This window comes from Monodon monoceros, unplaced genomic scaffold, assembly GCF_005190385.1.
Source record: "Monodon monoceros isolate NGI ecotype Baffin Bay Population unplaced genomic scaffold, NGI_Narwhal_1 Super_Scaffold_3, whole genome shotgun sequence".
Classification (NCBI taxonomy): Eukaryota; Metazoa; Chordata; class Mammalia; order Artiodactyla; family Monodontidae; genus Monodon; species Monodon monoceros.
The window spans coordinates 9,184,169-9,211,446 of record NW_021703780.1 but is presented as its reverse complement, the minus strand read 5'-3'; the positions used below and the strand labels follow the sequence as shown (position 1 = coordinate 9,211,446).

The window sequence follows — 27,278 nt, the reverse complement described above, 5'->3', positions numbered from 1 at the left end:
TCTAGACCCTAGCAGAGCTTTGTAATGGATTTCTCTCCACCACCCTTCCAGACGCCTTTTCAATTCATCCACTAGATTCAGTGTGATTTTTGTGAGAAGAAAATGTGATCACGTTACTTCTCAGTTAAAACTCTTCAAAGTCGTCCCCATTGTTTTGAGGATGAAGTGTGGAGACAATTCAACAGTCCAGGAGAGAGGCAATGAGCTAAGACAGTGGCAACTGAGATGGAGAGATGGGGGGCAAGGGAGGGGTATGGAGGTCCTAAGGAGCTAGAAAGGACAAGATCCCATTACTGATTAGATGTGGGGAGTGGGAATAACAGAGGCGCTAAGGAAAACTCTCCAATTCTGACTTGGAAAATTGAGTGATCATGGCCTCGTTCTCTGAGCCTGGGAATCAAGACCTTCCTTTCCTCATGGACAACAGCAAGTTGACTTACCTGGGTGGGGCACCACGTCTGGGGAAACAAGGCCTCAGGAAACCTGTCAGTCTGGGCAGAGATGAGTCAGAACCTAGTAAAGAAGAAGAAATAAAGATTAATACCAGATGGGAGAAGGAGGCAGTTGAAAGTCCCTATAAATAGTCGGCATCTAAGAACTCGACAGGAGTGGAAGGTGCAGAAAACAGTGCCTGAAACAAAGGCCTCTTCTGCCAGGAGGTTCCTAAAAGTTTGCTGACAAAGACCAGGAAAAGAACCAGGGCCATGTGCTCAGCAAGACATTACCTAAGTGCAAAGGGGTTTAAAGGACTTAGAACTCTGACTTCCATTCTCATTTATTTCATGAGCACTGCCGTTCCCTTTTTTCTTGGTCAGGGTTTTGGCTGTAGTTTGGAATATCTTGCTGTTTGCAGAAAATTTTTAAACATGAATTATTAGTTGCTATGCCTCCGGGGTGCACATTTAGATGTGCACACGGATGAACTAATAGCTCTTTTCACCTCACTCTCTTTACTGAGTCTTACCAATTTAAAGCAAAAGAAAGGCTTATTTTATAGATCTTTGAAACATATCTGAGCATTTCCAATTCACTTAAAAGCCAGTCCCCTCAGGGATCACTCTTAAAGAACCAAGGTCACTTGAAAATCTATACACCAAGGATATTTAAACTGGTTAAATTGAGCCAAATCACCCAATTTGACTGTTTAGTCAAATTCAAGTATGTCCAATGCATTGAGGTATTAAATCCTCAACAAATTCTTCTTTGGCGTGGCCAGATGAGATAAGTGCTATTTATTTATTGTTTTTACACAAATGGAAAATATATACATACCATAATTCAGAAGTTTTCACAGGTAACCTGGTTAGAATTCTGAATGGGAATCAAGAGAAGGCTGATCTTTCTGCCAAAGAGAGGCAAAAAAATCTGACTTTCTGCTCTGCGAGCAGGTGGCTGATGGACTGTTTTATGAAGTGTTTGGTTAACTCTGTCTTTCTGTCTTAGTTACCTACCAAAATAAACTGCACGAATCCCAACATGATAGAAGGACTCTGTCATCAGCTGGCCGGCATCTAGTAAGGCTCCACAGCCTAGGGAACTGAAATTACTAAGGAAGACAAGTCAATAAGTATGCAGTTTCAAGAGGCCTCTGTTTCAGGTATTGTCAGTGGCCAGACAGTAACAGCCAGTATGCTCTGCTGGCTACACTAGTCCTGGGCCCAGAGCTGTCCGCGGAGCCATAAGGGGGACCCAGCTGGTTTCTGCCCCGGGGCCCTGCTCCCCCTCTACGGAACACTGCCTGGTCCCCTGGTGAGGGTCTTTCGGACCCCTTTACCCATAAATCTGACCCAGGGCAAGCCCCATTCCCTTAGGACACTACCCAGGTGGTGAAAGGGGGACCAGATAAATACACTCAATTTATCACGTTCACTACTGATAAATGCTTAGCTTCTGTGCCTTTTAATTAAATAGCACTGCATTTTCACCATCGCCTTCAAGGCCTTATCTCAACGGCACAGCAAGGTGGAAACATCGCACAGTGTGACAGGGTCAGAGACAGGGAGTCAGAGACAGAGAGAAAGAGAGGTACTGTCTTTGGTTAATAATACCTTTCATCGTATCCTACCGATTATATATCCAAGCAATAACCTAAATAAGACACAGAATTTTTGTGTCTGAGTCCTTCATCTTACACATGAGGAAACTGGGGCTTAGAAATGGCTGAGTTGCCCAAAGCCACACACCTGGGACTAGAGCCCAGGTCTCCTGATTTCAGGCCACTGGTCTTCCTGCCATGAACATCCTACCGCATTGCCAGTTGTGTATGGCCAGATGGAAGATGAAGGTTGCCGAACCTGGCTTATCTTAGTAGCAACCCAGGTCCCTTCCCATCAAGGACCTTAAACATAAGGAGCAGATACCAGGCTAGGGAAACACCCAGTGAGAAATGGGGAAAATGTAGACTCAGTGGTCCACTGGCCTCAGTGTGGGAAATAAAATAGGTTGCCAGGAAACCAGGAACTTAGACTGTCCTGAGGGAACCATGAGAGCTGCCTTTCTCAACGGTGAATATCCCGTCCCACAGAAATAACCATCCTTCACGCAGAAGCCCTGCCACTTTTACCCATGCCTGCCCCTCTTCTGGATTCCACTCCACCCTCCCCTTCCTTTAGAAAGAAGTTCTTTTTCCTTCCTACCACCAAGAATTCTCACCGAGCTCCAGGGAAAGAGTCTACTCCATCATATGTTCTCATTCAACAAACTTTTATTAAGCACCTACTGTGTACCAGATACTGAGCTGGGTCCTGGGGAAACAAAGATGAAACAGGCACTGTTATTCTTCTCAAGAGCTCATCATCTGAAGGTCCTATTTGTGTACAAGTGCTTGCTTGCACATGGGTCTAATAGCCCCATGTGGACAGCGGGCATATTTCTAAACCCCAAATCCCAACATATGGTCCAAAAAAAGATTGCTTTTCTAATTTACGACTGTTCTATATGAAGGTCTTTAAAAGGCTTAAAAATTAAATTGCTTTCATAAGTTCTTTAACAAATTTCCTTTGCTGAAAAGAAATAAATTTTATTAAATCAGGCTTTTTTTGAGAAAAATCTGTGTTATGTGTTCATCAAACCCATATGTGTTAACTTGTAAAACCTTGTAATCATAGGCTATTGCAGTTGGAAAGGATCTGAGATATCACCTAAGCCAGTAGATTTGAATTTTTTAATTTTATTTTTTAAACAATGAAACACTTTTTAAGCCAAATATTACCAAAAGTTCCCAAACATAAAACAGTTAAAACTGGACCTGCTTTGGTCAAAGGAGAGATGGAGAGCTCAGAGCCCTCTCTCCTAAACTCCCTCTCCCATCCCACCACCTCTGTTCCCACAGATTTTGGAGCTGCACTCCACAAAAAGTACTATCCAGCTACCCCTCATGTCCCAAATGAGGACACTGAGATCCAAAGAGAGTATGACCTCATTTTAATGAATTACATCTGCACCAACACTGTTTCCCAACAAGGTCACATTCTGAGATTCTGGGCATGAGGACCTCAACATATGAACTGGGGAGTCGAGGCAGGGGTTGGGGGACACAATTCAATCCATAGCACTGCTTCCTGCCCTGTCTGGATGAAGACCTTTGTCAAGCCAAGGAAGTCCCTGATACCAGGTCCTTAAGGGAGAGATGTGAACGTATTTGACCACTGCTGGGAGGAAGTGAGGGGAGAGAGCGGGTGCATAGAGAGATGTCCCTGGGAAGATAAGAGAGGATGGCCCTGAGGCCAGGCAGAGGGATTAGCTTAAGTAGGAGGGGAGACACTTCCTGTATTATCACAAGGAGGTGGGAAGGAGAAAGGGATGAGTTTGGATGCAAAATGATATACAAATATGGAGGAGGGAATTCAAGGGAGTTGCTTCAAATGGCCCCACTTTCTTCGTGAAGCAGGAGAGCCTGCCTATTGAGACTGACAGTGGAGTTTGGGGTTGGGGCTCAGTAGATGGACAGAAAATAGAACCAGAGACTTGAGGAGGGTGGGGAAAGTTTGAAATAGCCCTGTGTATAGTGGACAATAGCCAGTTTTGTCTTGAGTAGGCACCCAATACATCATTACAGAAGACGATCTGTTATCGTTGTATCAGAAAAATGGGAGAATGGGAGGTGAGCTGACCAGGGGAACAGAGGAGGGCTGCCTGACAGTAACAAGGGTCCAGATGGCATTGGTGACCAAAGTTTATAGTAGCACCACCTGCAGGGTGTGAGGTTTTTCCAGCAATGCTCAACAACTGGGAGACTGATGTGGGGAAAGTAAACAGTTGAGTCGATCCAGAGCTGGGCTTTGCCCAGGAGGGTGCATTAAAAGGACAAAGGGGCAAGGAGGCTGAGGATGTTAGCAAGAGGAGGGTGAAGTGAGGAAGCTCAGGGGCCCAGGTAGGTAGAGAAGGAAGTGGGCAGTGAGCAGGCTGTGCCTGTTTCTGCAGACGAGCCTTGCACATGCCCCTTGCTTGCTGTTGACCAGGGCACACGGTCATGGCTGCCTCCTGGAGGGACAGATGCTGCCAGATGTGGCATGCTAGTGAGCTGTGGCCAGTGGGCTCCTCAACTGATCTTCCTCCTCTAAGGTGGTCCTGACTGGCCCAAGCTGGGTAATTCAGCAATTTGTACCCAGCCACAAGGGTCAGAGCACACTCTGGGGACACACATATCCCTATGAAAGGATGAGGTCGACACCAGCTGCATATCTGGATCTTATGACTGTGAATCTTCCAAGGCCACAGATCTTCTCTTAATATACATCTACTGACATTATTAGCAGTCAACTCAGAGCTCCAAGTTACTAGAATCACTTTAGTATCTTCCAACACGAAATAACTGGGGTGTGGGGGGGGGGAAATAAACTTTTTAGTGGCATACTAAAAATACTCCTAGTACAGAATGATTAAAACTAAAAACCAGTACCAAACTTTGTCAGGAGCAATGGAAACTCTCATACCCTGCTGCTAAGACTATAAATTGGTGCAACCACTTTGGAAATTTTGGTATTTTCCATTAAAATTGAAGATATGCATATCCATCATCCAACAGTTCCATTCCTAGGTATATGAACAACAGAAATAGATAAAGATCTGCATAGCATGAATTGTTCACAATGGTCTAATACTAGAGACAACTCAGTTGTCCATCAGCATTAAAATGGAAGGATATCCATACAATAGAACACGATACAGCAATGAAATTGGCAAGCTACAGCTATAGGCAACAGCGTTGATGAATTTCACAAACATAATGCCAAGTGGAAGAGGCCAACATAAATACATACTGTATGATCTGTCTATTCACAGTTCAAAAACAGGGAAGAGTGACTAATATATAGGAATGCAGACTTCAGTGGGTAAACTATAAAGAAAAGCAAGGAGGGATTACCATCATAGTCAGGATAGTTGCCTCTAGACAGGCTTACCGCTAACATCTGTGGGGCTTAAATGGAGAACTGCATACCATAGCCCTAAATATTTAAAAGTTGTAAATTAAACTAATAAGCTATTAAATAACAGATGTTCTATCCTCCTCCCTTGACAAATGTATCTTCATTGCAACCTGGAAGACCAGGTTGGACCTGAGAATTCTTGGATGGCTTAAAGCTTCTTGCTGGAACGCATGACGCAAGAAGAGCTGGCCCCCAGACCCTCGGGCCATCCACCTTCTCCTCCCAGCCCTCCTCCATCGCATATCTCAAGGGCCTTGTGATCAAGTATGTGTACTCCCTAACCTTCATCCACAGCATCCTACAAATATCTGCCCCTGGGCTACCCATCAGGAAGGTGGAACTGAGGAAGAGCCCCGGGAAGACCTGGGAGTGGGCCTGGAATCATTTGGACAGGGAATTCCAGCGCCCCCGTGCTTGGTGCCTTGTCTGGAAAGGGAGACATGGGTTCCAAGTGGACATGGCCTCTTGGCCTCACAGACGCCCCTGTCCCTTTGGAAAGGGGCACGGCTGGAGGAGAGCTGAAGCCCCGAAGCACAGGCCCAGCAGAGAGCCCCTGTGTGTGGCTTAGGGCAGTACCACTTTTTTTTTTTTTTTTTAAATAAATGTATTTTTTTATTTTTGGCTGTGTTTGGTCTTCGTTGTTACATGCGGGCTTTCTCTAGTTGTGGTGAGCAGGGGCTACTCTTCTTTGCGGTGTGCGGGCTTCTCATTGCCGTGGCTTCTGTTGTTGCAGAGCACAGGCTCTAGGTGCACGGACTTCAGTAGTTGTGGCTCGCGGGCTCTAGAGCACCGGCTCAGTAGTTGTGGCACGTGGGCTTAGTTATTCCGCAGCATGTGGAATCTTCCCGGACCAGGGCTCGAACCCATGTCCCCTGCAGTGGCAGACATATTCTTTTTTTTTAACACACACACACACACTGTATTTTATTTTATTTTAAATTTTATTTATTTATTTTTGGCTGCGTTGTGTCTTCGTTTCTGTGCGAGGGCTTTCTCTAGTTGTGGCGAGCGGGGGCCACTCTTCATCACGGTGTGCGGGCCTCTCACTGTCACGGCCTCTCTTGTTGCGGAGCGCAGGCTCCAGACGCGCAGGCTCAGTAGTTGTGGCTCATAGGCCTAGTTGCTCCACGGCACGTGGGATCTTCCCAGACCAGGGCTCCAACCCGTGTCCCCTGCATTAGCAGGCAGATTCTCAACCACTGCGCCACCAGGGAAGCCCCCTGTATTTTATTTTTACAAGAGATAAATAAACTGACACCAAGCATTGTAAATGGATGACCACAACAAAAGCAACAGTGATTGCAATTACCAAACACGAAACACACTCACACTATGTCATAATATTGACATTCAGTCCAGGAATCCTCCACTGTAACAGCTCCTTTACTTTGCAGTGAAAATTGATTTGTACATTTTTTGCCTTTGAGTCCTTGTGGGATGGTTTTTTTTTTATTCGAACAGAAAGTCACAAAAATTATAATCATCCTCATCAGTTCACTCCGTCCCGTGTAATTAATTTTTTTTTTCATCTTGATCTTTTGTGAGCACTTTTATGAATTCATCAGTTTTCCATTAGAGTTCTGAAGGGCAGCACCACTTTTAAAGGAAACAGAGGGCTGTATTAGGAAAGGCACTGGAAAACTTCTGGGGTCCAGGCAGTATTCTATATCTTGACCTAAGGGGGTTTACAGTTACAATAATTTATTAAGCTCTACATTTGTTTTATACAGCTTTCTGTACGTGTGTTATATTTCACAATAAAGGATTAATGAAATCTCTATATAGTCTATTCTTGGTGCTGCAGTTTATGGGATCCCCACAGACAAATCAGCTCAGAGTGGTTGCATTTAAGCTCAGACACCTTGGGCCGTTAAAATGCCTCAAGGTGTGAAGACCTAAGGGGAAATGGACAGATGCTGGAAACACAATAACTCTCACTGCTGGTTCTCTCCACTGTCCAGACCGAGGTCCTTGAGTGACATGGACAGATTTAGGCAGAACGATGAGTCATGGGCCCGTGTCCTCCTGCCTAGCCACTGCAAGTGCCTCAGAGGGAAATTCCTTTTCCTCCCTCTTAAACAAGATTACAGATACTGTGTTTATCAAACCGAAATTATAGGAGGCTGTTCCTATCCTAGCAGAAGTGAAAGAAGACCAACTCCCAATTATCCTCTGTTTGGAAAGCAGTTCTAGGAAGACTTCTCTCCATCAAGGCAGCTGGATGGGTTAATTACACAGTTTGCTGAGCTTCTACTATGTCCTAGACGCAACCCTTATTTTTCAGCTCCACATTTTAAAACATTCATTTAGTTTTTATTTTTTTCATTCTTGATAGGAAAAACATTTTCCTTTTACAGTGATTCAGATTTCTGATTCTCAAAAAGATTTCCAAGTGCCCCACATGGTTTAAGTATCAGGGTTTTTCTAAGAATATATATTTCAACTACCGTGCATAAAGATACACACACACCTCATCCCAAAACTGAACCTTATGGCTGAGAGATGATGAAGGGGAAGTGAAAAACTGGCCAGTACTAACCAACCAAAAGCCCAGGCAATATTTTCTCCCAAAAAATCTAATTTCTGAGCTTTGCATCTAAGCTGTTTAAAGGCCACATTGCCAAAGTGCCAGTTTTCCTCATTTTGGGGAAACAAGAAAAGCGTATGGCTCCAGGGACCTTCACAAACTGCTGCTGAGAAGTGGAGCCAGGCACATTTGGTGGCTTCAAGATTATCAGAGTAGCAACATATTAGATGAGTTTAAAGGAGGATGATGAGGCAGTGGGGTAGAGGGGTAGGAAAACAAGTTAAATCAGTAGCAGGACTAACGTTGTAGATTACAGACAGTGAAAGATCACTCATTTCTACCATTTTGCCCCAGTAAGAAACACCTGACAAACATCCACCCATCACTTAAGACTCCACCCAAAGTTTACCTTCTCCCTCCTTCGAGCCTTCACCAGACCCACTTAGTATTCTACCAGAGTTGCTGTAACGTTTTACGGGACTGTACTGTTTGGTTTGCCTTCCTAGACTGTGGGCTCCTTGAGGACGGGACCATACTTTATGCATCTTCAAAGTTCCAGCTAATGCATAGTATGAGCTCCATAAATGTTATCCTTGACTGCGTGAATAACTGATGGCTTCCATTAATATAGATTTGGCTTTTCCAGCTGCTATGATGCCACCCTTAAGTGATGAAAAGCATCCCAGCCTCTGCCAGAGTTTACCCACTGTTTTTTGTTTGTTTGTTTGTTTTGTTTACAGGCTGCGTTGGGTCTTCATTGCTGCGCCTGGGCTTTCTCTAGTTGCGGCCAGCAGAGGCTGCTCTGCGGTGCGCGGGCTTCTCATTGCGGTGGCTTCTCTTGTTGGGGAGCACGGGTTCTAGGCGCACGGACTTCAGTAGTCGTGGCTCGCGGGCTCTAGAGCGCAGGCTCAGTAGTTGTGGCTCACGGGCTTAGTTGCTCTGTGACATGTGGGATCTCCATGGACCAGGGTTCAAACTCGTGTCCCCTGCATTGGCAGGCGGATTCTTAACCACCACACCACCAGGGAAGTCCCTACCCACTGTTTTTAACTTCTCTTTTCAGGCTCAGGAAGCTGTGAATTCCTTAATGTCATACACTGGCCTGAGAACGTCGTGTATTCCTTAAGCAGAGTTATGAGAACGAAGAATCTGGTCAGCCGACTCAAACACTGGAATTGTCCTTTTCAAGACCCAGAGCTCCAACATTCCGTGGCATAACAGACAGAAGCACCTGGGAAAATGTGGGCAAGGGTGAGTAGTGATGAAAACACCAGGCATTTCGTGTGCGTCTCTTTCGTCCAACTCAACTCAGACAAATTCCTTTGAAACAGTAATACAAATGGCATTCCTTTCTCACCCAGGACTGCAACTAACACTTGAAATTGAAAGGTTGATTTTAGGCCACCAGATTTTGCTCTGTTAGGTGAATCTTTTTACATGGGTATGCTGATGCCCACGGGAAATCCTCTTCCATTCAGAAATCTCAGGGGAAGCAGTCTTGTGGGCTAGAGGTAGAATATTCCAGCTAGTGTAACTAGTGCCCAGGTCTGGAGGTTACAGTTCTGAACTTCCAAAAGCTGATCACCTAGGCTACCGATTAGCCAGTTCTCTGGTGCCTCCTTTCTCTTTCTGCCAGTCATCTCTGAACCATTCCTTTTCCACTCAGCCATTCCCCAAGAAAACCACCTTGGCCTGGGGTGGAGGTTAGGGTTAAAAGAGTCAACTCTCCTAGCGGACGAAGGCTTCCTAAAGGTATCATGGAAGCTAAGTAGGAGACGTGATGTGTAATTGCACCTATTAATTGCATTCTATTGGAGACGGGCGGCGGGGCCTCCCGCGGTGACCTTGGGAGCAGAACTGGCTTTAGCCTCACTCCTATGTGAGTGTGAGCCGCTTACTGGAAGCTTTTGAATCTCTGTTTTCAAATTTATAAAATGGTGATAGAAGGATTGTCTTGAGGATGAAATGAGAAAGTGCACATAAAGTAACTTGTGCTCGACAGAAAGAAAGTTAATTTCCTTATGTGTTGAGATCAGTAATCCGTTGTGTGTGTCACGTGGAGAACTAACCACCAACGTAAATCAGAAAGCACCAGGCAGCCCCGTCAATCCAAACAGGGCCCTATTTCATTTACAGAGAAAGGCTGTAAGTTACGCAAAATGACAAATGTTTTCTTAAAACATTTTGGTAAGTAATAAAAGGATTTTCCTGGAAGCCTTTAAAAACCAGTAAGATTGTCATATCACTGTAGTGTTTTAAAGTAATGATCCCTTAAAAATTCCTCCTAGTCTTAGGATTCTATGACAAAAATCTGTCACAGAACTGGACATTTTGAGGCTTCAACCAAACCAAAGTATGAATTCAAACTGGAGCAGATTACATTTATTTGTGATTCCTCACGTCATTCAGTGTGAATATTAACTTCTTTTTGTTTTTAACATCTTTATTGGAGTATAATTGCTTTACAATGGTGTGTTAGTTTCTGCTTTATAACAAAGTGAATCAGTTATACATATACATATGTTCCCATATCTCTTCCCTCTTGCGTCTCCCTCCCTCCCACCCTCCCTATCCCACCCCTCCAGGCGGTCACAAAGCACCGAGCTGATCTCCCGGTGCTATGCGGCTGCTTCCCACTAGCTATCTACCTTACGTTTGGTAGTGTATATATGTACATGCCTCTCTCTCGCTTTGTCACAGCTTACCCTTCCCCCTCCCCATATCATCAAGTCCGTTCTCTAGTAGGTCTGTGTCTTTATTCCTGTCTTACCCCTAGGTTCTTCATGTTTTTTTTTTTCTTAAATTCCATATATATGTGTTAGCATATGGTATTTGTCTTTCTCTTTCTGACTTACTTCACTCTGTATGACAGACTCTAGGTCCATCCACCTCACTACAGATAACTCAGTTTCGTTTCTTTTTATGGCTGAGTAATATTCCATTGTATATATGTGCCACATCTTCTTTATCCATTCATCCGATGATGGACACTTAGGTTGCTTCCATCTCCGGGCTATTGTAAATAGAGCTGCAATGAACATTGTGGTACATGACTCTTTTTGAATTATGGTTTTCTCAGGGTATATGCCCAGTAGTGGGATTGCTGGGTCGTATGGTAGTTCTATTTGTAGTTTTTTAAGGAACCTCCATACTGTTCTCCATAGTGGCTGTACCAATTCACATTCCCACCAGCAGTGCAAGAGTGTTCCCTTTTCTCCACACCCTCTCCAGCATTTACTGTTTGTAGATTTTTTGATGATGCCCATTCTGACTGGTGTGAGATGACATCTCATTGTAGTTTTGATTTGCATTTCTCTAATGATTAATGATGTTGAGCATTCTTTCATGTGTTTGTTGGCAGTCTGTATATCTTCTTTGGAGAAACAAATATCACCTCTTCTCATTTTTTTATACCTACTCAGCCAGTTTTACTAAACTGAGAAAAAAGCAGAGGAAGGAAAGAAGGAAGGAAGGAAGGAAGGAAGGAAGGAAGGAAGAGGGAGAGAGAGAGGGAGAGCGAGGGAGGGGAGATAGCATTCTCTAAAGCAAGCCAGTATTTCAGTTCATTTGAGTCCCTGCAGTGAATATTAGCTCTGTGGTATTTCAAATACATGTTGCTTCTTAACTTTTGGTGCCCTAGACCTGAAAACCGGACAGTCCTACCTCCTGGAATCCTCAATTTGCTTTGGAATTATCTATGTTCAGAGTCCAAGGATCCTTTAAGATCATTAATTCCGTCCCTTCTGCGTAGTGTTTCCCTCATTATTGAACTTTATTGAAATAGTCCATACACGCACACGTACATGTAACTGTATACTACACTGCGTAGAATGTAACTATTTGACAATTGCTAGTATCTCCTATTAAAAAGGAGCATTTATTCCCAGTTGTCAGCGCTTCCTGAGGCTATATTCCTACTGCTCTTTGTGGGGCAGTGTGCTGGTTAAACATATGGCCGTGAAGCCATACTGCCAGATTTGAATCCCAGCCCTGCCACTGACAGTAGTAGGACAGGTTACTTAACCTCTCTGTGCCTCAGTTTCTTCATCTATAAAATGGGGGTGAGAATAGCACCTACCTTGAGGGGATGTTTTGGTGATGAAGTATGTAAATAGCTTAAGAGTTGTGTTTGGCACAAACCAAGCCCTCCAATGAGACCTGGAGCTCCAGAGCACAGAAGAAAAAAAAGTCTCTGCAGCTAAAGGAAACCACTAGAGGCGGAAGATGGGAGAAGCAAAGAGTAAGGAAAGGCCTGGAGAGAGAATGGGCCTTTAAGAGTCGAACTTAGGCTGACGTGGCTGTTCTGCTGAGCCCCCTCGGGCTGCGGTTTTCTGGTTCTAGGAGAAGCAATGGAGACACCGTGAGTCCACGGCCAGAAACATCGTTTGGGGAAACCTCTGCTACATTCATAGATACTCTTAAAAGAAAGCCCCTTACAAAAAAGCTCCGCAAATAACAGCAAGCCCTGAGGTAACCATGAAAATGTCAAGCCCTGAGGAGAAAGTGGAGAACACAGGCCCCACCTGGAGGGCCACCTGGAGGGCCAGCTGAGGGTCGCCAGCGGACGACCTTCTTCCGCCGTACAGCGGAAATCGGCACACGTGAAGCAGCTGGTCCGGCCCGCAGACCCACTGTGCACTCCCACCTCGGTAGCCTGATGCCAGCCATAATGGGGGTGTTTACACCACAGGGATCTGCAGCTTCTTTTTGTTTCATTTTTAGAAAGCTGGTAGTTAAACGTTCCCTGACGCACTGCTGGGGAAGATACAAAGGCTGGCTCGGAAAAACTGAAAGAAAAATGTCTTAAACTGCAAAGCTTTTTCTTTGGCATTCCTTACTCTTCCCCTCTGTACGAAGGCAGGAAGCTGGCAGTGGACATGGTCTGTTAGGGAGTACCTAAAGAAGAAAAGCCACGCGGACCCCTTGCTTCACAGAGGGCCAGAAAAGTGCTGACTGACGGAACTTGAAAATGGCGTCCTTTTCCCACGAAATATAAGTTCACTCCAGGCCCAACACAGGTGTCACACGGAGGACTTACAGGCTTGTGATGACTGTCCTAAAAGGGAAATGCAACGAAGTGCAGTCGTTCACATACTCCTCTTACACCGCTTTAAAAATATGATTATTTCGGGCTTCCCTGGTGGCGCGGTGGTTGAGAGTCCGCCTGCCGATGCGGGGGACACGGGTTCGTGCCCCGGTCTGGGAAGATCCCACATGCCGCGGAGCGGCTGGGCCCGTGAGCCATGGCCGCTGAGCCTGCGCGTCCGGAGCCTGTGCTCCACAACGAGAGAGGCCACAGCAGTGAAAGGCCCGCGTACCGCAAAAAAAAAAAAAATTATTATTTCGACATATTTTAGAGAATATGAAAACTGCCTACTGAGACTTATTACCTTACCTCCTTGCATCTAAAAGACCGTTTAACCTGTTCAGATTTCTGGGTGTTCCTTGAGAGTAAAGATGGAAGAATAGGGACTGAAACGAAGAAGTGCCTCGAAATCTGCCTTTATTAGTCTGCTGGGGCTGCCATTACAGAGTTCTGCAGCCCAGGGGATGCAACAGAACTGTATGTTCTCACCGTTCTGAAGGCAGAAAGTCCAGGGTCAAGCTGTCAGCAGGTGTGGTTTCTTCTCAGGCTTCTCTCCTTGGCTGGTAGTTGGCTGTCTTCTCCCCGTGTCCTCACACGGTCTCCCCTCTGTGTGTGCCTGTGTCCTGATCTCTTCTTATAAGGACACCAGTCTTATTGGACTAGCATCCACTCTAACGACCTCATTTAACCTGAATCACCTCTTTAAAGACCTTATCTCCAGACACAGTCACATTATGAGATATGGGGAGTTGGGACTTCAGCCTATGAATTTGGAGGGGGACATGAGCCCATTAACTGACTAAACATAAGCATTATTTATCCACAGGGCAAATTTGATTTAACAACCTCACAGGTCGAGTTCCCAGAGAAGCAAACTCTGGAAAGATGGAGACTGGTGTGCAAGGGGTTACAGGGAGTGCTCTCAGGAACACATACGAGCAGCAAAGGAAGCAGGATTAAGCAGAGGGAGAGCTGGACCGCGGTGCCGTCACAATAGAGGCCCCAGCTCATCACACAGACCCTCTGGGGTGGCCCTTCAGAGTTGTCCAGAACCAAGGCAAAGGGGTCGACTAGTCACAGGACGTGGGCTGCCCCAGGGAGGAGGCATGACCTGCCTGAGAGGCTGTCTTCGGTTGAGGACGATCTCAGGAGGGCTCGGTTGAGAGCTGCCAGTGGCCGAGTCTTCAGACGTTGACAGAATGATTGCTCGGTCTCAAGTGGGGCTTCTGGTCAGTGCACTGCAGTGTCCACAGCCATACGCGTGAACAGAAGTTCCCTAAGTGCATGGAAGAATTTGCCATCATCTTCTTAAGAAATGTCTCATTATGTCTCTAAGTAGGTTCAAAGGTGACCTATTCTGAACCCTAAAACATCGAGCCCAATTCTGGACACGTAGAGAAAGCCGAGCAGCATGGTGAGTGAGTGAGTGGCTTAGTGGGAAGAGGATGGATGCTCTTTGGAGCCAGAAAGATCTGGGTTCAAATCTCTGCCCCACTCTTTACTAACATTTCTTACCCTCTCTCAACCTCCGATTTCTCCTCTGCAAAATGAGGATAATAATGCCAACTTCGTTAGACTGTTGAAAGATTTAAATAAAAAATGTGTACTTAGGGCATGTAGCATAATGTTTCCTGCAAAGAAGTCACGTCCAGAAAGCATTTGCCCCCTTCCCTTTCTTCCATCAGATAGTGGGTGGCAACTGGTTACAAGCCAGAAAGAGAGGTTTGATCTCCTAACTTGAAGGAGGATGTTTCTCAAATTCTGGTGTGATCTGAAGGTGCCTGAGGATACTTCTTTCCGCTGTCCTGACCGTCACCAGTTCTGTCAATGTGGAAATACACATCATATCACAAAGACCTCTCCCCCTTGCATAAATACCAGGTCTATTCCAAAACTAAAACATGCATAAATTATGTCAGTTATACAATCAAACCAATTCTCCTTTTCAAGATGTAGTTTTATTGAGGTGTAAATCACTACTATAAGGCAATTTAGTGCAGACAGGAATTTTATTGGGGGACGCGGATCCCCTGAGCTTGTCTGGAAAATGGGAAGCATATTCCAAGATGAAGTGTCCTGCAGGTGTAAGAGTCGCTGTGCCTGCAAAGAAACATGCCTGGACAGAGATTTAACTTTCTCATCTAAATCAAGTCAAATTGAGCTCCCCTGGATGGGATTGCTGAAGGTTTACTGCGTTTGATTATGGATCACAAAGCCCAGAGGCACTGCAGAAATTACACTGTCAAAGAAACACCTGACTTAGGTCCAGAAAGTAAACAGGAGCCGGAACACAGAAAGTGACCCCTGAGCTTGGACCAGGTTTCTTATCCCTACCAGACGTTTCCCCTGATTTAACATGGGGCCACGTGGTTTCCCACTGTCTCCTGTGGCTTTCTTTTCCCACAGAGAGGTCCCATTTATTCGAAAATATGAAGCTTTGGGGGTTTCTTGAAAATGGTACTTTCGCTCAGTAAAAATAAGTCAAGATGAAAACGCTATCTGTGGGAATCCATTCTGAAAAGAGATTTAACTAAGAACATGGGAAGAACAGTCTGTTTTCCCCAAATGATCAGTAGCCCCCCAGACCTAATCACTTTCCATAGGACAAAAAAAAAAAAAGTTCTAGAAGAACACAACAAAAATACCACAATCACTAAGAAGTCTGAGGTGACTCTATATTCACCATCTCCACACAAACATCATGAGTGTGGGAATCAGTGAGCTTTTTGTCCTTAGACCTATTCTGAGTTCTCTTATTGATGAAGGAGGTTTCTGTCGTCATTTTCCCACAATCGTCCTTTATTCTCTTTTTAAAAATATTTCTCCGGGTTTGACCAGGGCCTTGTAACACACACAGAGTCACCGTTACATCATAAAGAACCATGCATCCCCTATGCTTTAAGTATTATCCACAGCCCTCTCTGTCTTTTCACTGGCTCTTTGAGAGAAGCATCCTTGAGAATGACGTCCAAGCAAACAGTAGGTTTACATCTAGTGCTTCCTTCCCATGTTCACATCTCTTTCTGCCTCTGTCCTATACTTGCCATTCCTCAGACACAACAGAGCTGGAAGAACACACTAGTCAGCACAGTGTTGCAGTGAGCTGCCGTAACAAGTAAGCCCTATAATTTTGGAGGTTTAGCACGATACAGTTCAGCCCTCACTCCTGTGATAGTCCGTGGCTTTCTTGGGCAGCTCTCTTCAGGAATCTGGGTTTTCCACCATGTGGCCCTAACATCTCAGGGTCTCTCCCTTCCAGCAGCTTAGATAAGAAGAGAGACGGTGTGGGACCTTTTAGGGAGCAGGCCGGGAAAGTGGAGTAAATTGCTTCTACCAGCATGCTACTGGCCCAAAGAAGGCTGAGAACTAAGAAGTGCAAAGATGATAGTAGTGTTTGCCTCAGAGAGTCCTTAAATGCCCCTTGCTTTCAATCCTTTCAAGTTTTTTTTTAGTTGAGGCAACGAAGACCCAGAGAACATAAGCTACACACAGCTAATCAGTGACAGCTCAGTTCAGTGCTGGCCAAGAGGCCTCCTACCCATTCCTCTTGCTTCCAATTAATGTATAAAAGGACTCATAAAATCTCAAGATAAAGCTGAAGCATTGTTTCTAGAACCTTCTATCCAGGACTCCAGCGTGAGGAAGATTATGACCACCCTGCTCTGAACCCACAATTCCAGCACAGTCCCCTCAGTCTGAGAGCTGGACAGATGACTGTTTCAGGGAGCAAGTGCCAGTCCCAACCCTAATTACAGGAAATGCCTCTTGGCTCCTTAGGGATATAAAATTACTTTGCAGAAAGTCAAGAAAAATAGAAGCAGAATACCATGTAATGCTTTATTCGGAGGCCAAAGTCACCTATTAGGGCTTGTGCTTTGTACTTGGTTCTGTCAAGAGAACTTAAAGGGTGGAGACACGGAGTTTATAGGAAGAGAAATTCTGGATGGTGCCAGCCTGGTTTACAACCATCACATTGTCTCGCGGAAAAGACGCCTTGATGTCCTCCTCACGGTTGACATCGAACATGAGAAGACACAGAGCCTTCCAAAAAACACCTGGAGAAGAATGAGAAAGTGGGCCCAGGGAAGGTTGGTCTCCTTGTCAGGTTCTGAAAGTTGTCTGGAGAGCAGTGCTTCCCTCGTGGAAAGAACTCCCGTGTGGAAATCTGGGTAAACCTTGGCCACACCTCTGACCATCTGCATGTCTATGGAGCACTCAGTTAGTTATGCAACTGTTTTTTAAAATTCTGACTTTACCTTCACACAGGTTCTATATCTGGATTTTTTTGCCTGAATTTTAACATTCTCATCTGGAAATCTGACACTGAGGAGTTAAAGGCTGCACATTAGTTCTCTTAGTTTCTCTAAGAACCTTAGTCAAACTATTTAACATTCTGAGGTCTCCCCTCCACCGCCATAATAGCAAGGGAGGGAAAAGAAATAAAAATATAGCTGCCGCTTGGCTGGAAATTATGGTGCTGATTTACTCTAAACATTATCACATAAAGTCAAGTAACAATAATAATAGGAATTAGATTTATGGCAGTGCCAATTATATTACTTTAGCCAAAATACAATCACATTTCCAGGTTTACAGATCAGATACTAAAAATAGTACAAAATTTAATTACATGCACCTTTATTTTACAATCTTTCTACCTCATTCTCTATTTTCTTTTTTTTTTTGGCTGCATTGGGTCTCCTTTGCTGTGCGCGGGCTTTCTCTAGTTGTGGTGAGCGGGGGCTACTCTTCGTTGCAGTGCGCAGGCTTCTCATTGCAGTGGCTTCTCTTGCTGCGGAGCACGGCCTCTAGGCATGTGGGCTTCAATAGTTGCAGCACATGGGCACACGGGGTTAGTTTCTCTGCAGCATGTGGGATGTTCCCGGACCAGGGCTCGAACCCATGTCCTCTGCATTGGCAGGTGGATTCTTAACCACTGAGACACCAGGGAAGTCCCTCATTCTCTATTTTCCATGCTCACTGCTCCCCTTCTTTAAAAAAAAATTATTCTTGCGAGTTGGGGAAATATCATGGCCATCTTATTAAGACAGTGAGGGGATTAGGTTTGTTGGCAAAGCTTGAACTCAAATCAGTGGTCAGTGTGGGGAGCAGGAAAGGTGGAGGCAGGCTAGTTAGGTGTCTTTAAGGAACTTGGAAATAGGGTCGCTTTCAGAGTGAAACTAGTAAAATGCACGGATAAAATGCATACAAACTGGCAACAACAGGAAGGATATAATTAGCCAGCTGTGCAAGTGAGCCAAGAAACTATCCAACTGTGTATAAAATAGAAGGTGTATGGGAGCATCTCAGACTTCAGCCCCACAGATCCTGGGGTAGTTAGTGAGTAGAAAACTAATTGGCTGCATCTTGCCTGTTTGGATGAAGGCTATGTAAACAGGAGTTGGTTAGCCAAGGAAGCAGTGAAAAGAATCAGGGTGTCACAGAAGCCCTCTGGATGGCAGAGCCCATCAACGTGAAGCATCTAGGGAAGACACAGTCTTGGCGGTGTTGACCAAAGCATTATGGTTCTCTTGATGAAACCATCCCTATTGTGGGCAAAAATGCTTCAAACCATTGACGGTAACATCCTAAGACCAATTAAGAGCGTTTTTTTTTTTTTATGGTTCTGTGGACACCAAGCAACCTTGTCATAATTTGGCCCCTCATGTAGTGAGCCTACTGACAGAGTTGCCTCAAAACTTTCTGGTCTACTTGCCAGTTGTATTTATTATTTTAAATCATTCTAACTACATCTGATGCTGTGAGCCAGTTCCACCTTGAGCATGCCAACAAAATCAGTTTTATGAACCTAACTGACCTTAGACCATGGTGTATACGTCAAGGTAAACATCACCTTATGGGGTGCACCTGGGCAGGCAGTAATGTTACCCAGCAACAGCTCAGGCTCACTCTACACTCCTCTGGAACTGCAGCTGAGCCAGCCTCGTGCCATTTTGACTGAAACATAGATAAAGTCAAGATCAAGATGTTCTAATAATATGAGTGTCTTTAGTGATCTGACAAAACAATTGCCATATTGTAAGCCAGAAACAGTCCACAGAGTGAAGGGATGGAAAGAACCTGAACCATTTTAACAGGCTACACGCTGATTTTCAATTACATCTGGGACCCCACCATAGACAGCTTCATCGAAGATACTAAGGTCATTGACAGGTAATGTTTTCCAGGTTTTTTCTCACCTTATCCAATTGCAGTAATTGTTAGGTGATAAATACAGTGACAGCTCATTAGAAAGTTCAGCTTCCAGAAACTGAAATGTTAAGTGGCACCTCTCACCTGCTGGGTGGTGGGTTAGCATCTAACCCCTGTCCCTTCTCCCTACTGCTATACAGTAGGTCCTTCTCCATTCTCCACCCCACAACTCTGTCTGGAATCTTGTACATCAAGGCTTTAGATTTTACACAAACCTGTTGAAGTGAAAATAAAGTCAAAAGGTTCTACTACCGAACCTCAGGGATATATAGGACAGTACATAAAGTGCAGAGTTGCAGGGGATAAAGAATACGGCCTGAAAACTCGAGAGCATTATCCCTAGTCTCTACAGGTGTTTTATTAGTGTGTGTACGTGTTTCTGTCTGTCTGCCTGTCTGTCTTCCTGTGTGTCTAGGGAGAAGGGTTTGTATACTCTGTGACCTCATGCCAGCTTGTCACACACGTATAAACCTATCTCCACAGATGTTAACTACTTGGTTTTTTTAAACAGCTTTATTGAAGTATAATTGGCATACAATAAACTACACATAGTTAAACTGTAAGTTTTGATAATGTTGACATACACATACAGCTGTAAAACCATCACTACAACCAAGATAATGAACATATCCATCACCCCTCCCCCAATTTCCTCATGCTTCTTTATAATCCCACCTCTGCCCCTTCCTACTCCCATCCCAGAAAACCATTGATCTCCCATCTGCCATTGCACATTAGTTTGCAATTCCTAGAAAGTTATATAAATGAAGCATACAGTACATACCCTTTTCCCTGGCTCCCTTTACTCAGCAAAATTAAAATCTTTGCATAGATATGTGTTTTCTTCTCTTTTGGTAAAATAAATACCTAGGAAGGAATGAATAGGTCATATGGTAAGTCTATGCCTAACTTTCTAAGAAACTGACAAACTGGGTTCCAAAGTGGTTGTGCCATTTCACAGTCCCGTCAGCAGTATATGAGAGTTCCAGTTCCTACAACACTTGCCAACATTTTGGTATGGTCATATTTTTCTTTTAATTTTAGCCATTCAAATAGATGTATAGGGGTATTTTACCATGGTTTTACTTAGCATTTCCCTAATGACAAATGATGCTGAACATCTTTTCATGTGCTTATTTGTCATCTATATGTCTTCTTTAATAAAATGTCTCTTCATATATTTTGTCAATTTTTAACAGGTTGTTTTCTTATTGTTGAGTTTTTAGGGTTTCTTATCAATTCTAGATGTAATTATTTGGTCAGATATCTGTATTGTGAACATTTTCTTCCAGGCTTTGGCTTGTCTTTTCATTCTGTTAACATTGTCTTTGGAAGAGCAGACATTTTAAATTTTGATGAGGTCTTATTTAGTAATTTGTTCTTTTATGGATTGTGCTTTTGGTGTGGTGTCTAAGAAATCTTTACCTAACCCAGGGTCACAAACATTTTCTCCTACATCTTCTTCCAAAAGTTTTATAGTTTTCAGCTTTACATGTCTCTCTGGTCCATTTTGAGTTAATATTTATATGATGGAAGGTATAGATTGAAGTTCATTTTTTTATGTGGATATCTAATTGTACCAACACCATTTTTTGGGAAGACCACGTCTCCCCACTAAAGTTTCTTTGCACCTTTATCAAAAATCAGTTGCCTATATATGTATTTGTTCCATTGATCTATTGGTCTATCTTGAAGCTTGAATAGTGTACCTTATAAGCCTTGAGGTCAAGTAGCATTAGTCCTCCAACTTTGTTCCTCTTTTATCTTTTTGTTTGTTTGTTTTTAAAATTTTGTTTGTTTCATTTCGTTTTTGCTATTCTAGGTCCTTTGTATTTCCATATGAGATTTAGAATCAGTTTGTCAATTTCTACAAAAAAAAACAACCCACTGAGCTTTTGATTGAGATGGTGCTGAGTCTTAGGGAGAGTTCACATCTTACCAATAATGAATGTTTTGATCCATGAAGACCTCATATCTCTCCACTTCTTTAGGTCTTCCTTAATTTTCTCAGCAATGTTTTGTAGTTTTCAGTGTACAGAGAACTGTGAACATTTCTCAGTCACAAACCATAAGGAAGGATGACCAATTTCTTCAAGACTAACAACTTAAAAGCACCAGAGGCTTAAGCCCCTGTATCGGTTTATGGCAATTCAATGCAGGGATTATAAAGAGGGGATGATAGTACCTATTTCCTAGAATTGTGATCATTAAATGAGAGGGCACAAGTATGCAGTTTAATATAGCACAGGCTATGGGTCAAACTGCCTGGGTTCAAATCCCTCACTTACAGCTGAATGATCTTAGGAAATTCACGATCCATCTAGAACTCAGTTTTCTGATCAGCAAAATGCAGAAAATACTAGCACCTTCCTTATAAGTGTTCTCATGAGGGTCAAATGAGCTTGTTAAACGCTTAAAATTATGTATTCTTTTCATGTAGTAAGCCACAAATAAATGTGAGCAATGGGTGTTGATTTTATCATTAATAGCACTTAAACAGCATCTGAAACTTAGTAAGCACCCAATAAAGGGTAGATTTTATTATTAGCTTATACAGCTAAACTAGGCTACTTGGTTAACACCTTCAGGTATGCCTCCCTTCTGCTTTGAATATCACAGACTGAACTGAATTTTCTGGAAGGAGGTTTGTTCTTAAAAGACCTGACCCTGATACTGACCATTCTACAATCTGGATGTTGCATTTCTTTTTCTCTCATTGCTTTTAAAATCCTTAGAAAGCTAACTCCTTCATGAAGACGCATCTACTTGCTATAGGGTAAAGAAGGGTCCAGGTTACATACTAGACTGGTTTTGTGGTGTGATATGATATCCAAGTCCAGGAAGACTCTTTGCACCTCTTGTCACCCAGCACTCCTACCCTCCACCACTGCACACGCGCACACGTGCGCGTACACACACACATGCACACATAATCTCCCTCCTGGCTTGCTGACACAAACTGCCCAATTGGAAACCCATTTCTGTGCTTGATGACTTTGTTCCCTATAAAATCACAAATTACCTTTGAAGGAAAAGTAATCATTAACTTATTCAGGTATGTGACAGTATAAAGTAACAGAAAGAGCCCTGGACCAGAAGAGCAAAGGTTTGGGTCCTAATCCTAGCTGCCTTTTTCCCTCTCTCTGTAACCTAAGATTCCACTTAAGCTCTCTGCTATACAATAAAGGGATAATGGATTTGAGCCATTCATTCATTCAGCAAATCTTACACAGCCAGGTGTTGTTTAAAGTGGAGATGTAGCAGTGAACAAAACAAAATTCCTGCTCCCACAGAGCTTATATTCAAGTCAGAGAGACAGATAATAAGCAAACACATATGTAATTGACTGTCAAGGAGTGGGACATTATACGAATAAAAACAAAGCGGGGTAAAGAGATGGAGAATGAAAAGAAATGCTAGTTTGGCAGAGTGTTAAAGTTAAGTTCTAAAGTTTTAAAGTGTTAAGTTTTGGTCGAGTGTTAAAGTTCTTTCTGAGGCGGTGGCAGTTCAGTGAAGACCTGAAGAAAGTGAGTGGTGTCAGTTATAGAGAAAAAACTAGTGGTTACAAATGGGAAGAGGGAGGGGGGAGGGGCAAGATAGGAGTAGGGGATTCAGAGGCACAAGTTACTATGTATAAAATAAATAAGCTACCAGGATATCTTGTACAGCACGGGGAACAGAGCCAATATTTCATAATAACTTTACATGAGTATAATCTATAAAAATTTTGAATCACTATGTTGTACACCTGAAACTAATATAATATTGTAAATCAACTCTACTTTAATAAAAAAAATTAGTGAGTTATGTGACATGAGGCTAGCTGGTAGAAGAACATCCCAGACATGGGGAGTGGTCAACACAAAGGTCATAAGGTAGACGTGGGCCCGAGGAAAAGAAACCATGTTCAAGGAAAATAAAAGAGGCCCATATGGTTGCAGTAAAGAGATAGTTGAAGTGGGGTCTGGGGGCCAAATCATACGGGGCATCGTAGGCCAGCATAGTGACTTTTGAGTGTATTTAGAGTGAGATGGGAAATCACAGGGGGGTTAAGCAGGGGAATAACAAGATCTGACTTATTCTAGAAAAATCATTGGGGCTGATGTGCCTAGTGCAGACTGTAGGGTGGCCAGAGAAGCCACAGGAGCCAGAAGGAGCTGTTGCTATGGTGCAGGACAGAGAGCTCTGTGGCTTAGACTAGCAGTGGTGAAAAGAGGTAATGAAATGAATGTTTGGAACATTTGTTAAACAGTTAGGTGTAGGGTGTGGGTTGCATGTTGTGGAATAAGAAAAGAGTAAAGTATGATTTTGATACTTTGGCCTGTGCAAAAAGAGGATGCCATTTACTGAGATATAGAAGCCTGGAGAAGAAGAAGTTTTGAGGGGGTACCCCAAGACTTTGTTTCGGACGCGTGAAGTTGTGGTTGCCCATTAGATGGCCGAGGGGCCGGTCAAGTAGGCGGCTGGATATACAAGGCTGGGCAGCAGGGGAGCAATCAGGGCTAGAGATTTACTTGTGGGGCCATCAGTGTCTGCCTGGTAATGAAATTTATGGCACCGGGTGAGGGCACCCACGTGGTGACTATTGCTGGAAAAGAGAAGAGTCCCAACAAGAAGAGGAGAATCTAAGAAAAGAGTGAAATGGGATAGCCAGTGGGGCAGAGGAAAAAGCTGGAGAGCACAGTAACACGGAAGCCCGATTTTAAAAGATTTTAGAGGAGGGAGTGAGCAAAAGCTGCTGTGAGGCTTAAGATGACATTTTTAATCTCTACGGTTCATTACTGGATTAACTGAGATGAACAGCTGGAACAGTGTATTAGGGTACTTTGGGCTGCTGGCCCAGTACCAGAAATCTCAATAAAAGTAGCTTAAACAATCAGAACATTTATTATGTCACATGATATAACTCTGGAAGGAGAGTAGTTCTAAGTTTGGTCAATTCATTGACTCAAAGATGGCATCAAGGCCCAAGATCCCTTCATCTTTGGGCTCCACTTTCCTCATGGTAGCAAGAGGGTTGCTGCAGCTCTGGATGTCACAGCCCTCACAGTGTCCAGAGGTGGGGTAAAGGGAAGAGCCTTTTACTGTGTCTCTTTTTTTATGAGTGAGGAAATTTTACTAGCAGCCCCTCTGATGAACTCCCTTTCCAGCTAATGCAGAACACGTCACACACTCATGCCTAAGCTCATCTTAGCAGGAAGAATGAAATAAATCAATATTCACATTTTGGGGCTGAGGAACAGCCCAGAGTCTCTTGAAGGACATGTCTACTCTGAGGGTGAAAACAGTCAGAATTCTGTGAGAAAGAAGGGCTTGTAAGAGGGGTTCTTCGTCCGATGACTGATACCGTCTGCAACGCAAGTGCTTGGCATTCCCAACATGCCCGTCTTTCCTCCACAGCGATGGCACAAATATTTATGAATAAATATGCATTATCCCTCAGCCAAGCTGAAGAGACTTTTCTCCTCAGAGTACTATTCAAGCAACTGTTGAAACATTCACCTTTGCCTACCGTAGCATCATAGATCTGGGGATCAGAAGAGGCCTTGAAGGCCTGTGTATCCTCAATATAAAGTCGCCATGACTTTGCCTATTAGACAAGGTCCCAGCTAGAAATATATGATATACCCAAATTATCCTAATTTAACAGGAACTCAGAGGATTTGACGCCAGGACCAGCTACGAGTGAGGGCTGGGCAGAGCAAACCCACAGGGTGGTGTGGCCACCAGGGCTGGTCCCTGAGGGCTCCCTGGCAGGAGGCCAAGCGCGCTGGAGGGCGGCCACCCAACTGGAGCTGAGCCTTTGTCGGGGGCCCAGCCAGCCCGTAGCAACCTTGCAGGATGAGGGAACACAGGGAATCAACACCCTGACCTCACCTCCTCCCTCCTTCCAACTAGAAGCCGGAGGGCAAGGAAGCCCATCCACGGAGTCCCTACAGGTGAGAGTCTGGGCCACAGAGAAGGGGAGAGAAGGGTGGAGACAGTTCTGGAAGGGCGAATAGAGGATATCCGACCTGCCCTGTAAGGGAAGACCAGCCACTCCGAAGCCACTCATTTCACCTTGGGACAACTCTGACTGCTGGAAAGTTCCCCGTCAACGTGGGGGTCCATACAAAACAGGTCTAACTCCTCGTCTCCATGACGATGCTTTAGTTAGAGGACAGCAGCCCACGCATCTCACAGCCAAGTGCTGGCACGAAAGTCACTGAGAGTTTAGCTTAGTCCTTGACCCCAGCATCCAGTGGAAGTTGAAAGTCAGGGTCTACATCTGTGGTTCTCAACCAGGGGTGACATTGCCCCCCAGGCAATGTCCGGAGACATTTTTCATTGTCACGACCTGGGGGAAGGGTTGCTACTGGCACCTAGTGGGTAGAGGTCAGGGATGCTGCGAAACATCCTACAACACACAGGACAGTCCCCCATGAGATGATGCGACCCCAAATGTCACCAGTGCCGAGGATGAGACACTCAGCAGGAACTGTCTGTGCAAGGCTGTCACTGTAAGACGGTCCCCCGGAGCCACACCCTGAAGTTCCCCCAGTGTACCTGGGCTGAAGCTTTATTTTCATGGTGAGCTAATAAAAAAAGAGCACTAGGGCCCTGTGAGAGCAGGGAGAGGGGAGAGGCATTAGTGGGAGTAGAGGAGCAGGGGTGAGGTGGGTGAAAGGAGAAGAGGGGCCCTTGCTTGCACTGGAATGGCCACTGTTGAGTTTCCCCTCGGTCAGTACCCCTGCTTCTGAGCTCTTGGTGGGTGGGGCGGGGGTGCGGTGAGTGGACCAGTGCCAGCCGCCGGGCAGCGTGCAAACCGTCATCACGTCGCACATTAGCTTTGTGCGGCAAGCATGTAAACAAGAAGACCAGCCACAAGAAACATAAGAAAGGAATAAAAGTTGTTTGGTCTGCCGTCAGGAACAGATTGTTGGAATATTCCAACCCCGGTCCAAAAGGAACAAGCAACAATAACAACTAGGAGACCGCATCCGACATTCAGTTACACGAAGCCTGCGTCTTCCTCGTGCCGACCATTTCCAAGAGGACCAGCCGCTGGCAGCACCCTCTGTTTTTACGAAGGCCTAGCACCCTTGTTAGGACTGAAAGATATAAAAATGTCCACTGTGACCATGAATCAAGAGCAGGTGAGCTTAGCTTCCGCTAAAGGTCAGCAAGTGTGTTTTGATAAACATTTGCTGTCAAACAGCAATTCCTCCTTTATCTGGCATCTGTAGATCAGTCAGAAATATTGTATTGTAACTGTATCTTCCAGGTACCTGACTCTACCTTATTTAAGAATAACCTTACTGATGGGGGTAAAAAGTTTTCTAAAAGGTATACATGTCCTTTGTTCCAAGAAACAAAGTATAGTGACAATAATTCTACCTTTTAAAGTGACTCGGGACAATTACTATAATGTAGTAATAAGAAAAAAATAAAACGTCTTCAGACTTAGGAGCAGTTTTCCCAGGCACTAAATGAACCCAGATCGCGCTTTATTTTTTATTTATTTTTTTGGTTCTTGGGCAAACTCTCCATGGCTCCCCTTCATCCTCCATTCGGATAGCTGCCAGCTGTTACCCTTTACTTATACCACCAGGCCTGTCCACTCATAATCCCTGCCTTCCAGGAACTGCTGCTGTGGGCTAGGACAGTTCTCAGATGCTCAGACTTGGGCAGCGTTCTGAAATCCCCTGGAAGCTTAAGAAATTATCCAGCCTGGGTTCCATCTCCAGAGTTGTGAAAGCATTAGTCTAGGGCATGGCCTGGGCATAGGGATAGATGAAAACTCCCCAGATGATTCTGTTGTACAACCAAGGCTAAGAAACACTGCGATGGGAAATTTGATAGCCTATCCTGTCATAATTAGGCATAAAACGAGAGTGAGTTGTTATCTGAGACATTTGCCTATGGATAAGCTTTAGTAAATGAACTTTGGGGGCATGTATTTTAGAGGTCTTTGGGTCTCTCTTTCTTGTTTTTAGCTGTGCTCCAGGGAAGTGACTCAAGCTAGAGAAAGGTAGGATGAATC

General features: G+C 44.4%; 1 protein-coding gene across 4 annotated transcripts in view; it reads left to right on the top strand.

Moving 5' to 3' along the window:
* Nucleotides 1–27,278, top strand: part of NEDD9 (neural precursor cell expressed, developmentally down-regulated 9) — a 290,772-nt gene that overhangs the window by 167,079 nt on the left and 96,415 nt on the right. For all 4 annotated transcript variants that reach the window (XM_029243112.1, XM_029243109.1, XM_029243110.1 and 1 more), the window contains one exon: nt 9,020–9,207. In XM_029243112.1, the coding sequence (XP_029098945.1) occupies nt 9,196–9,207 (12 nt within the window). In that variant the 5' untranslated portion in view covers nt 9,020–9,195. The remainder of the gene's footprint in view (nt 1–9,019; nt 9,208–27,278) is intronic.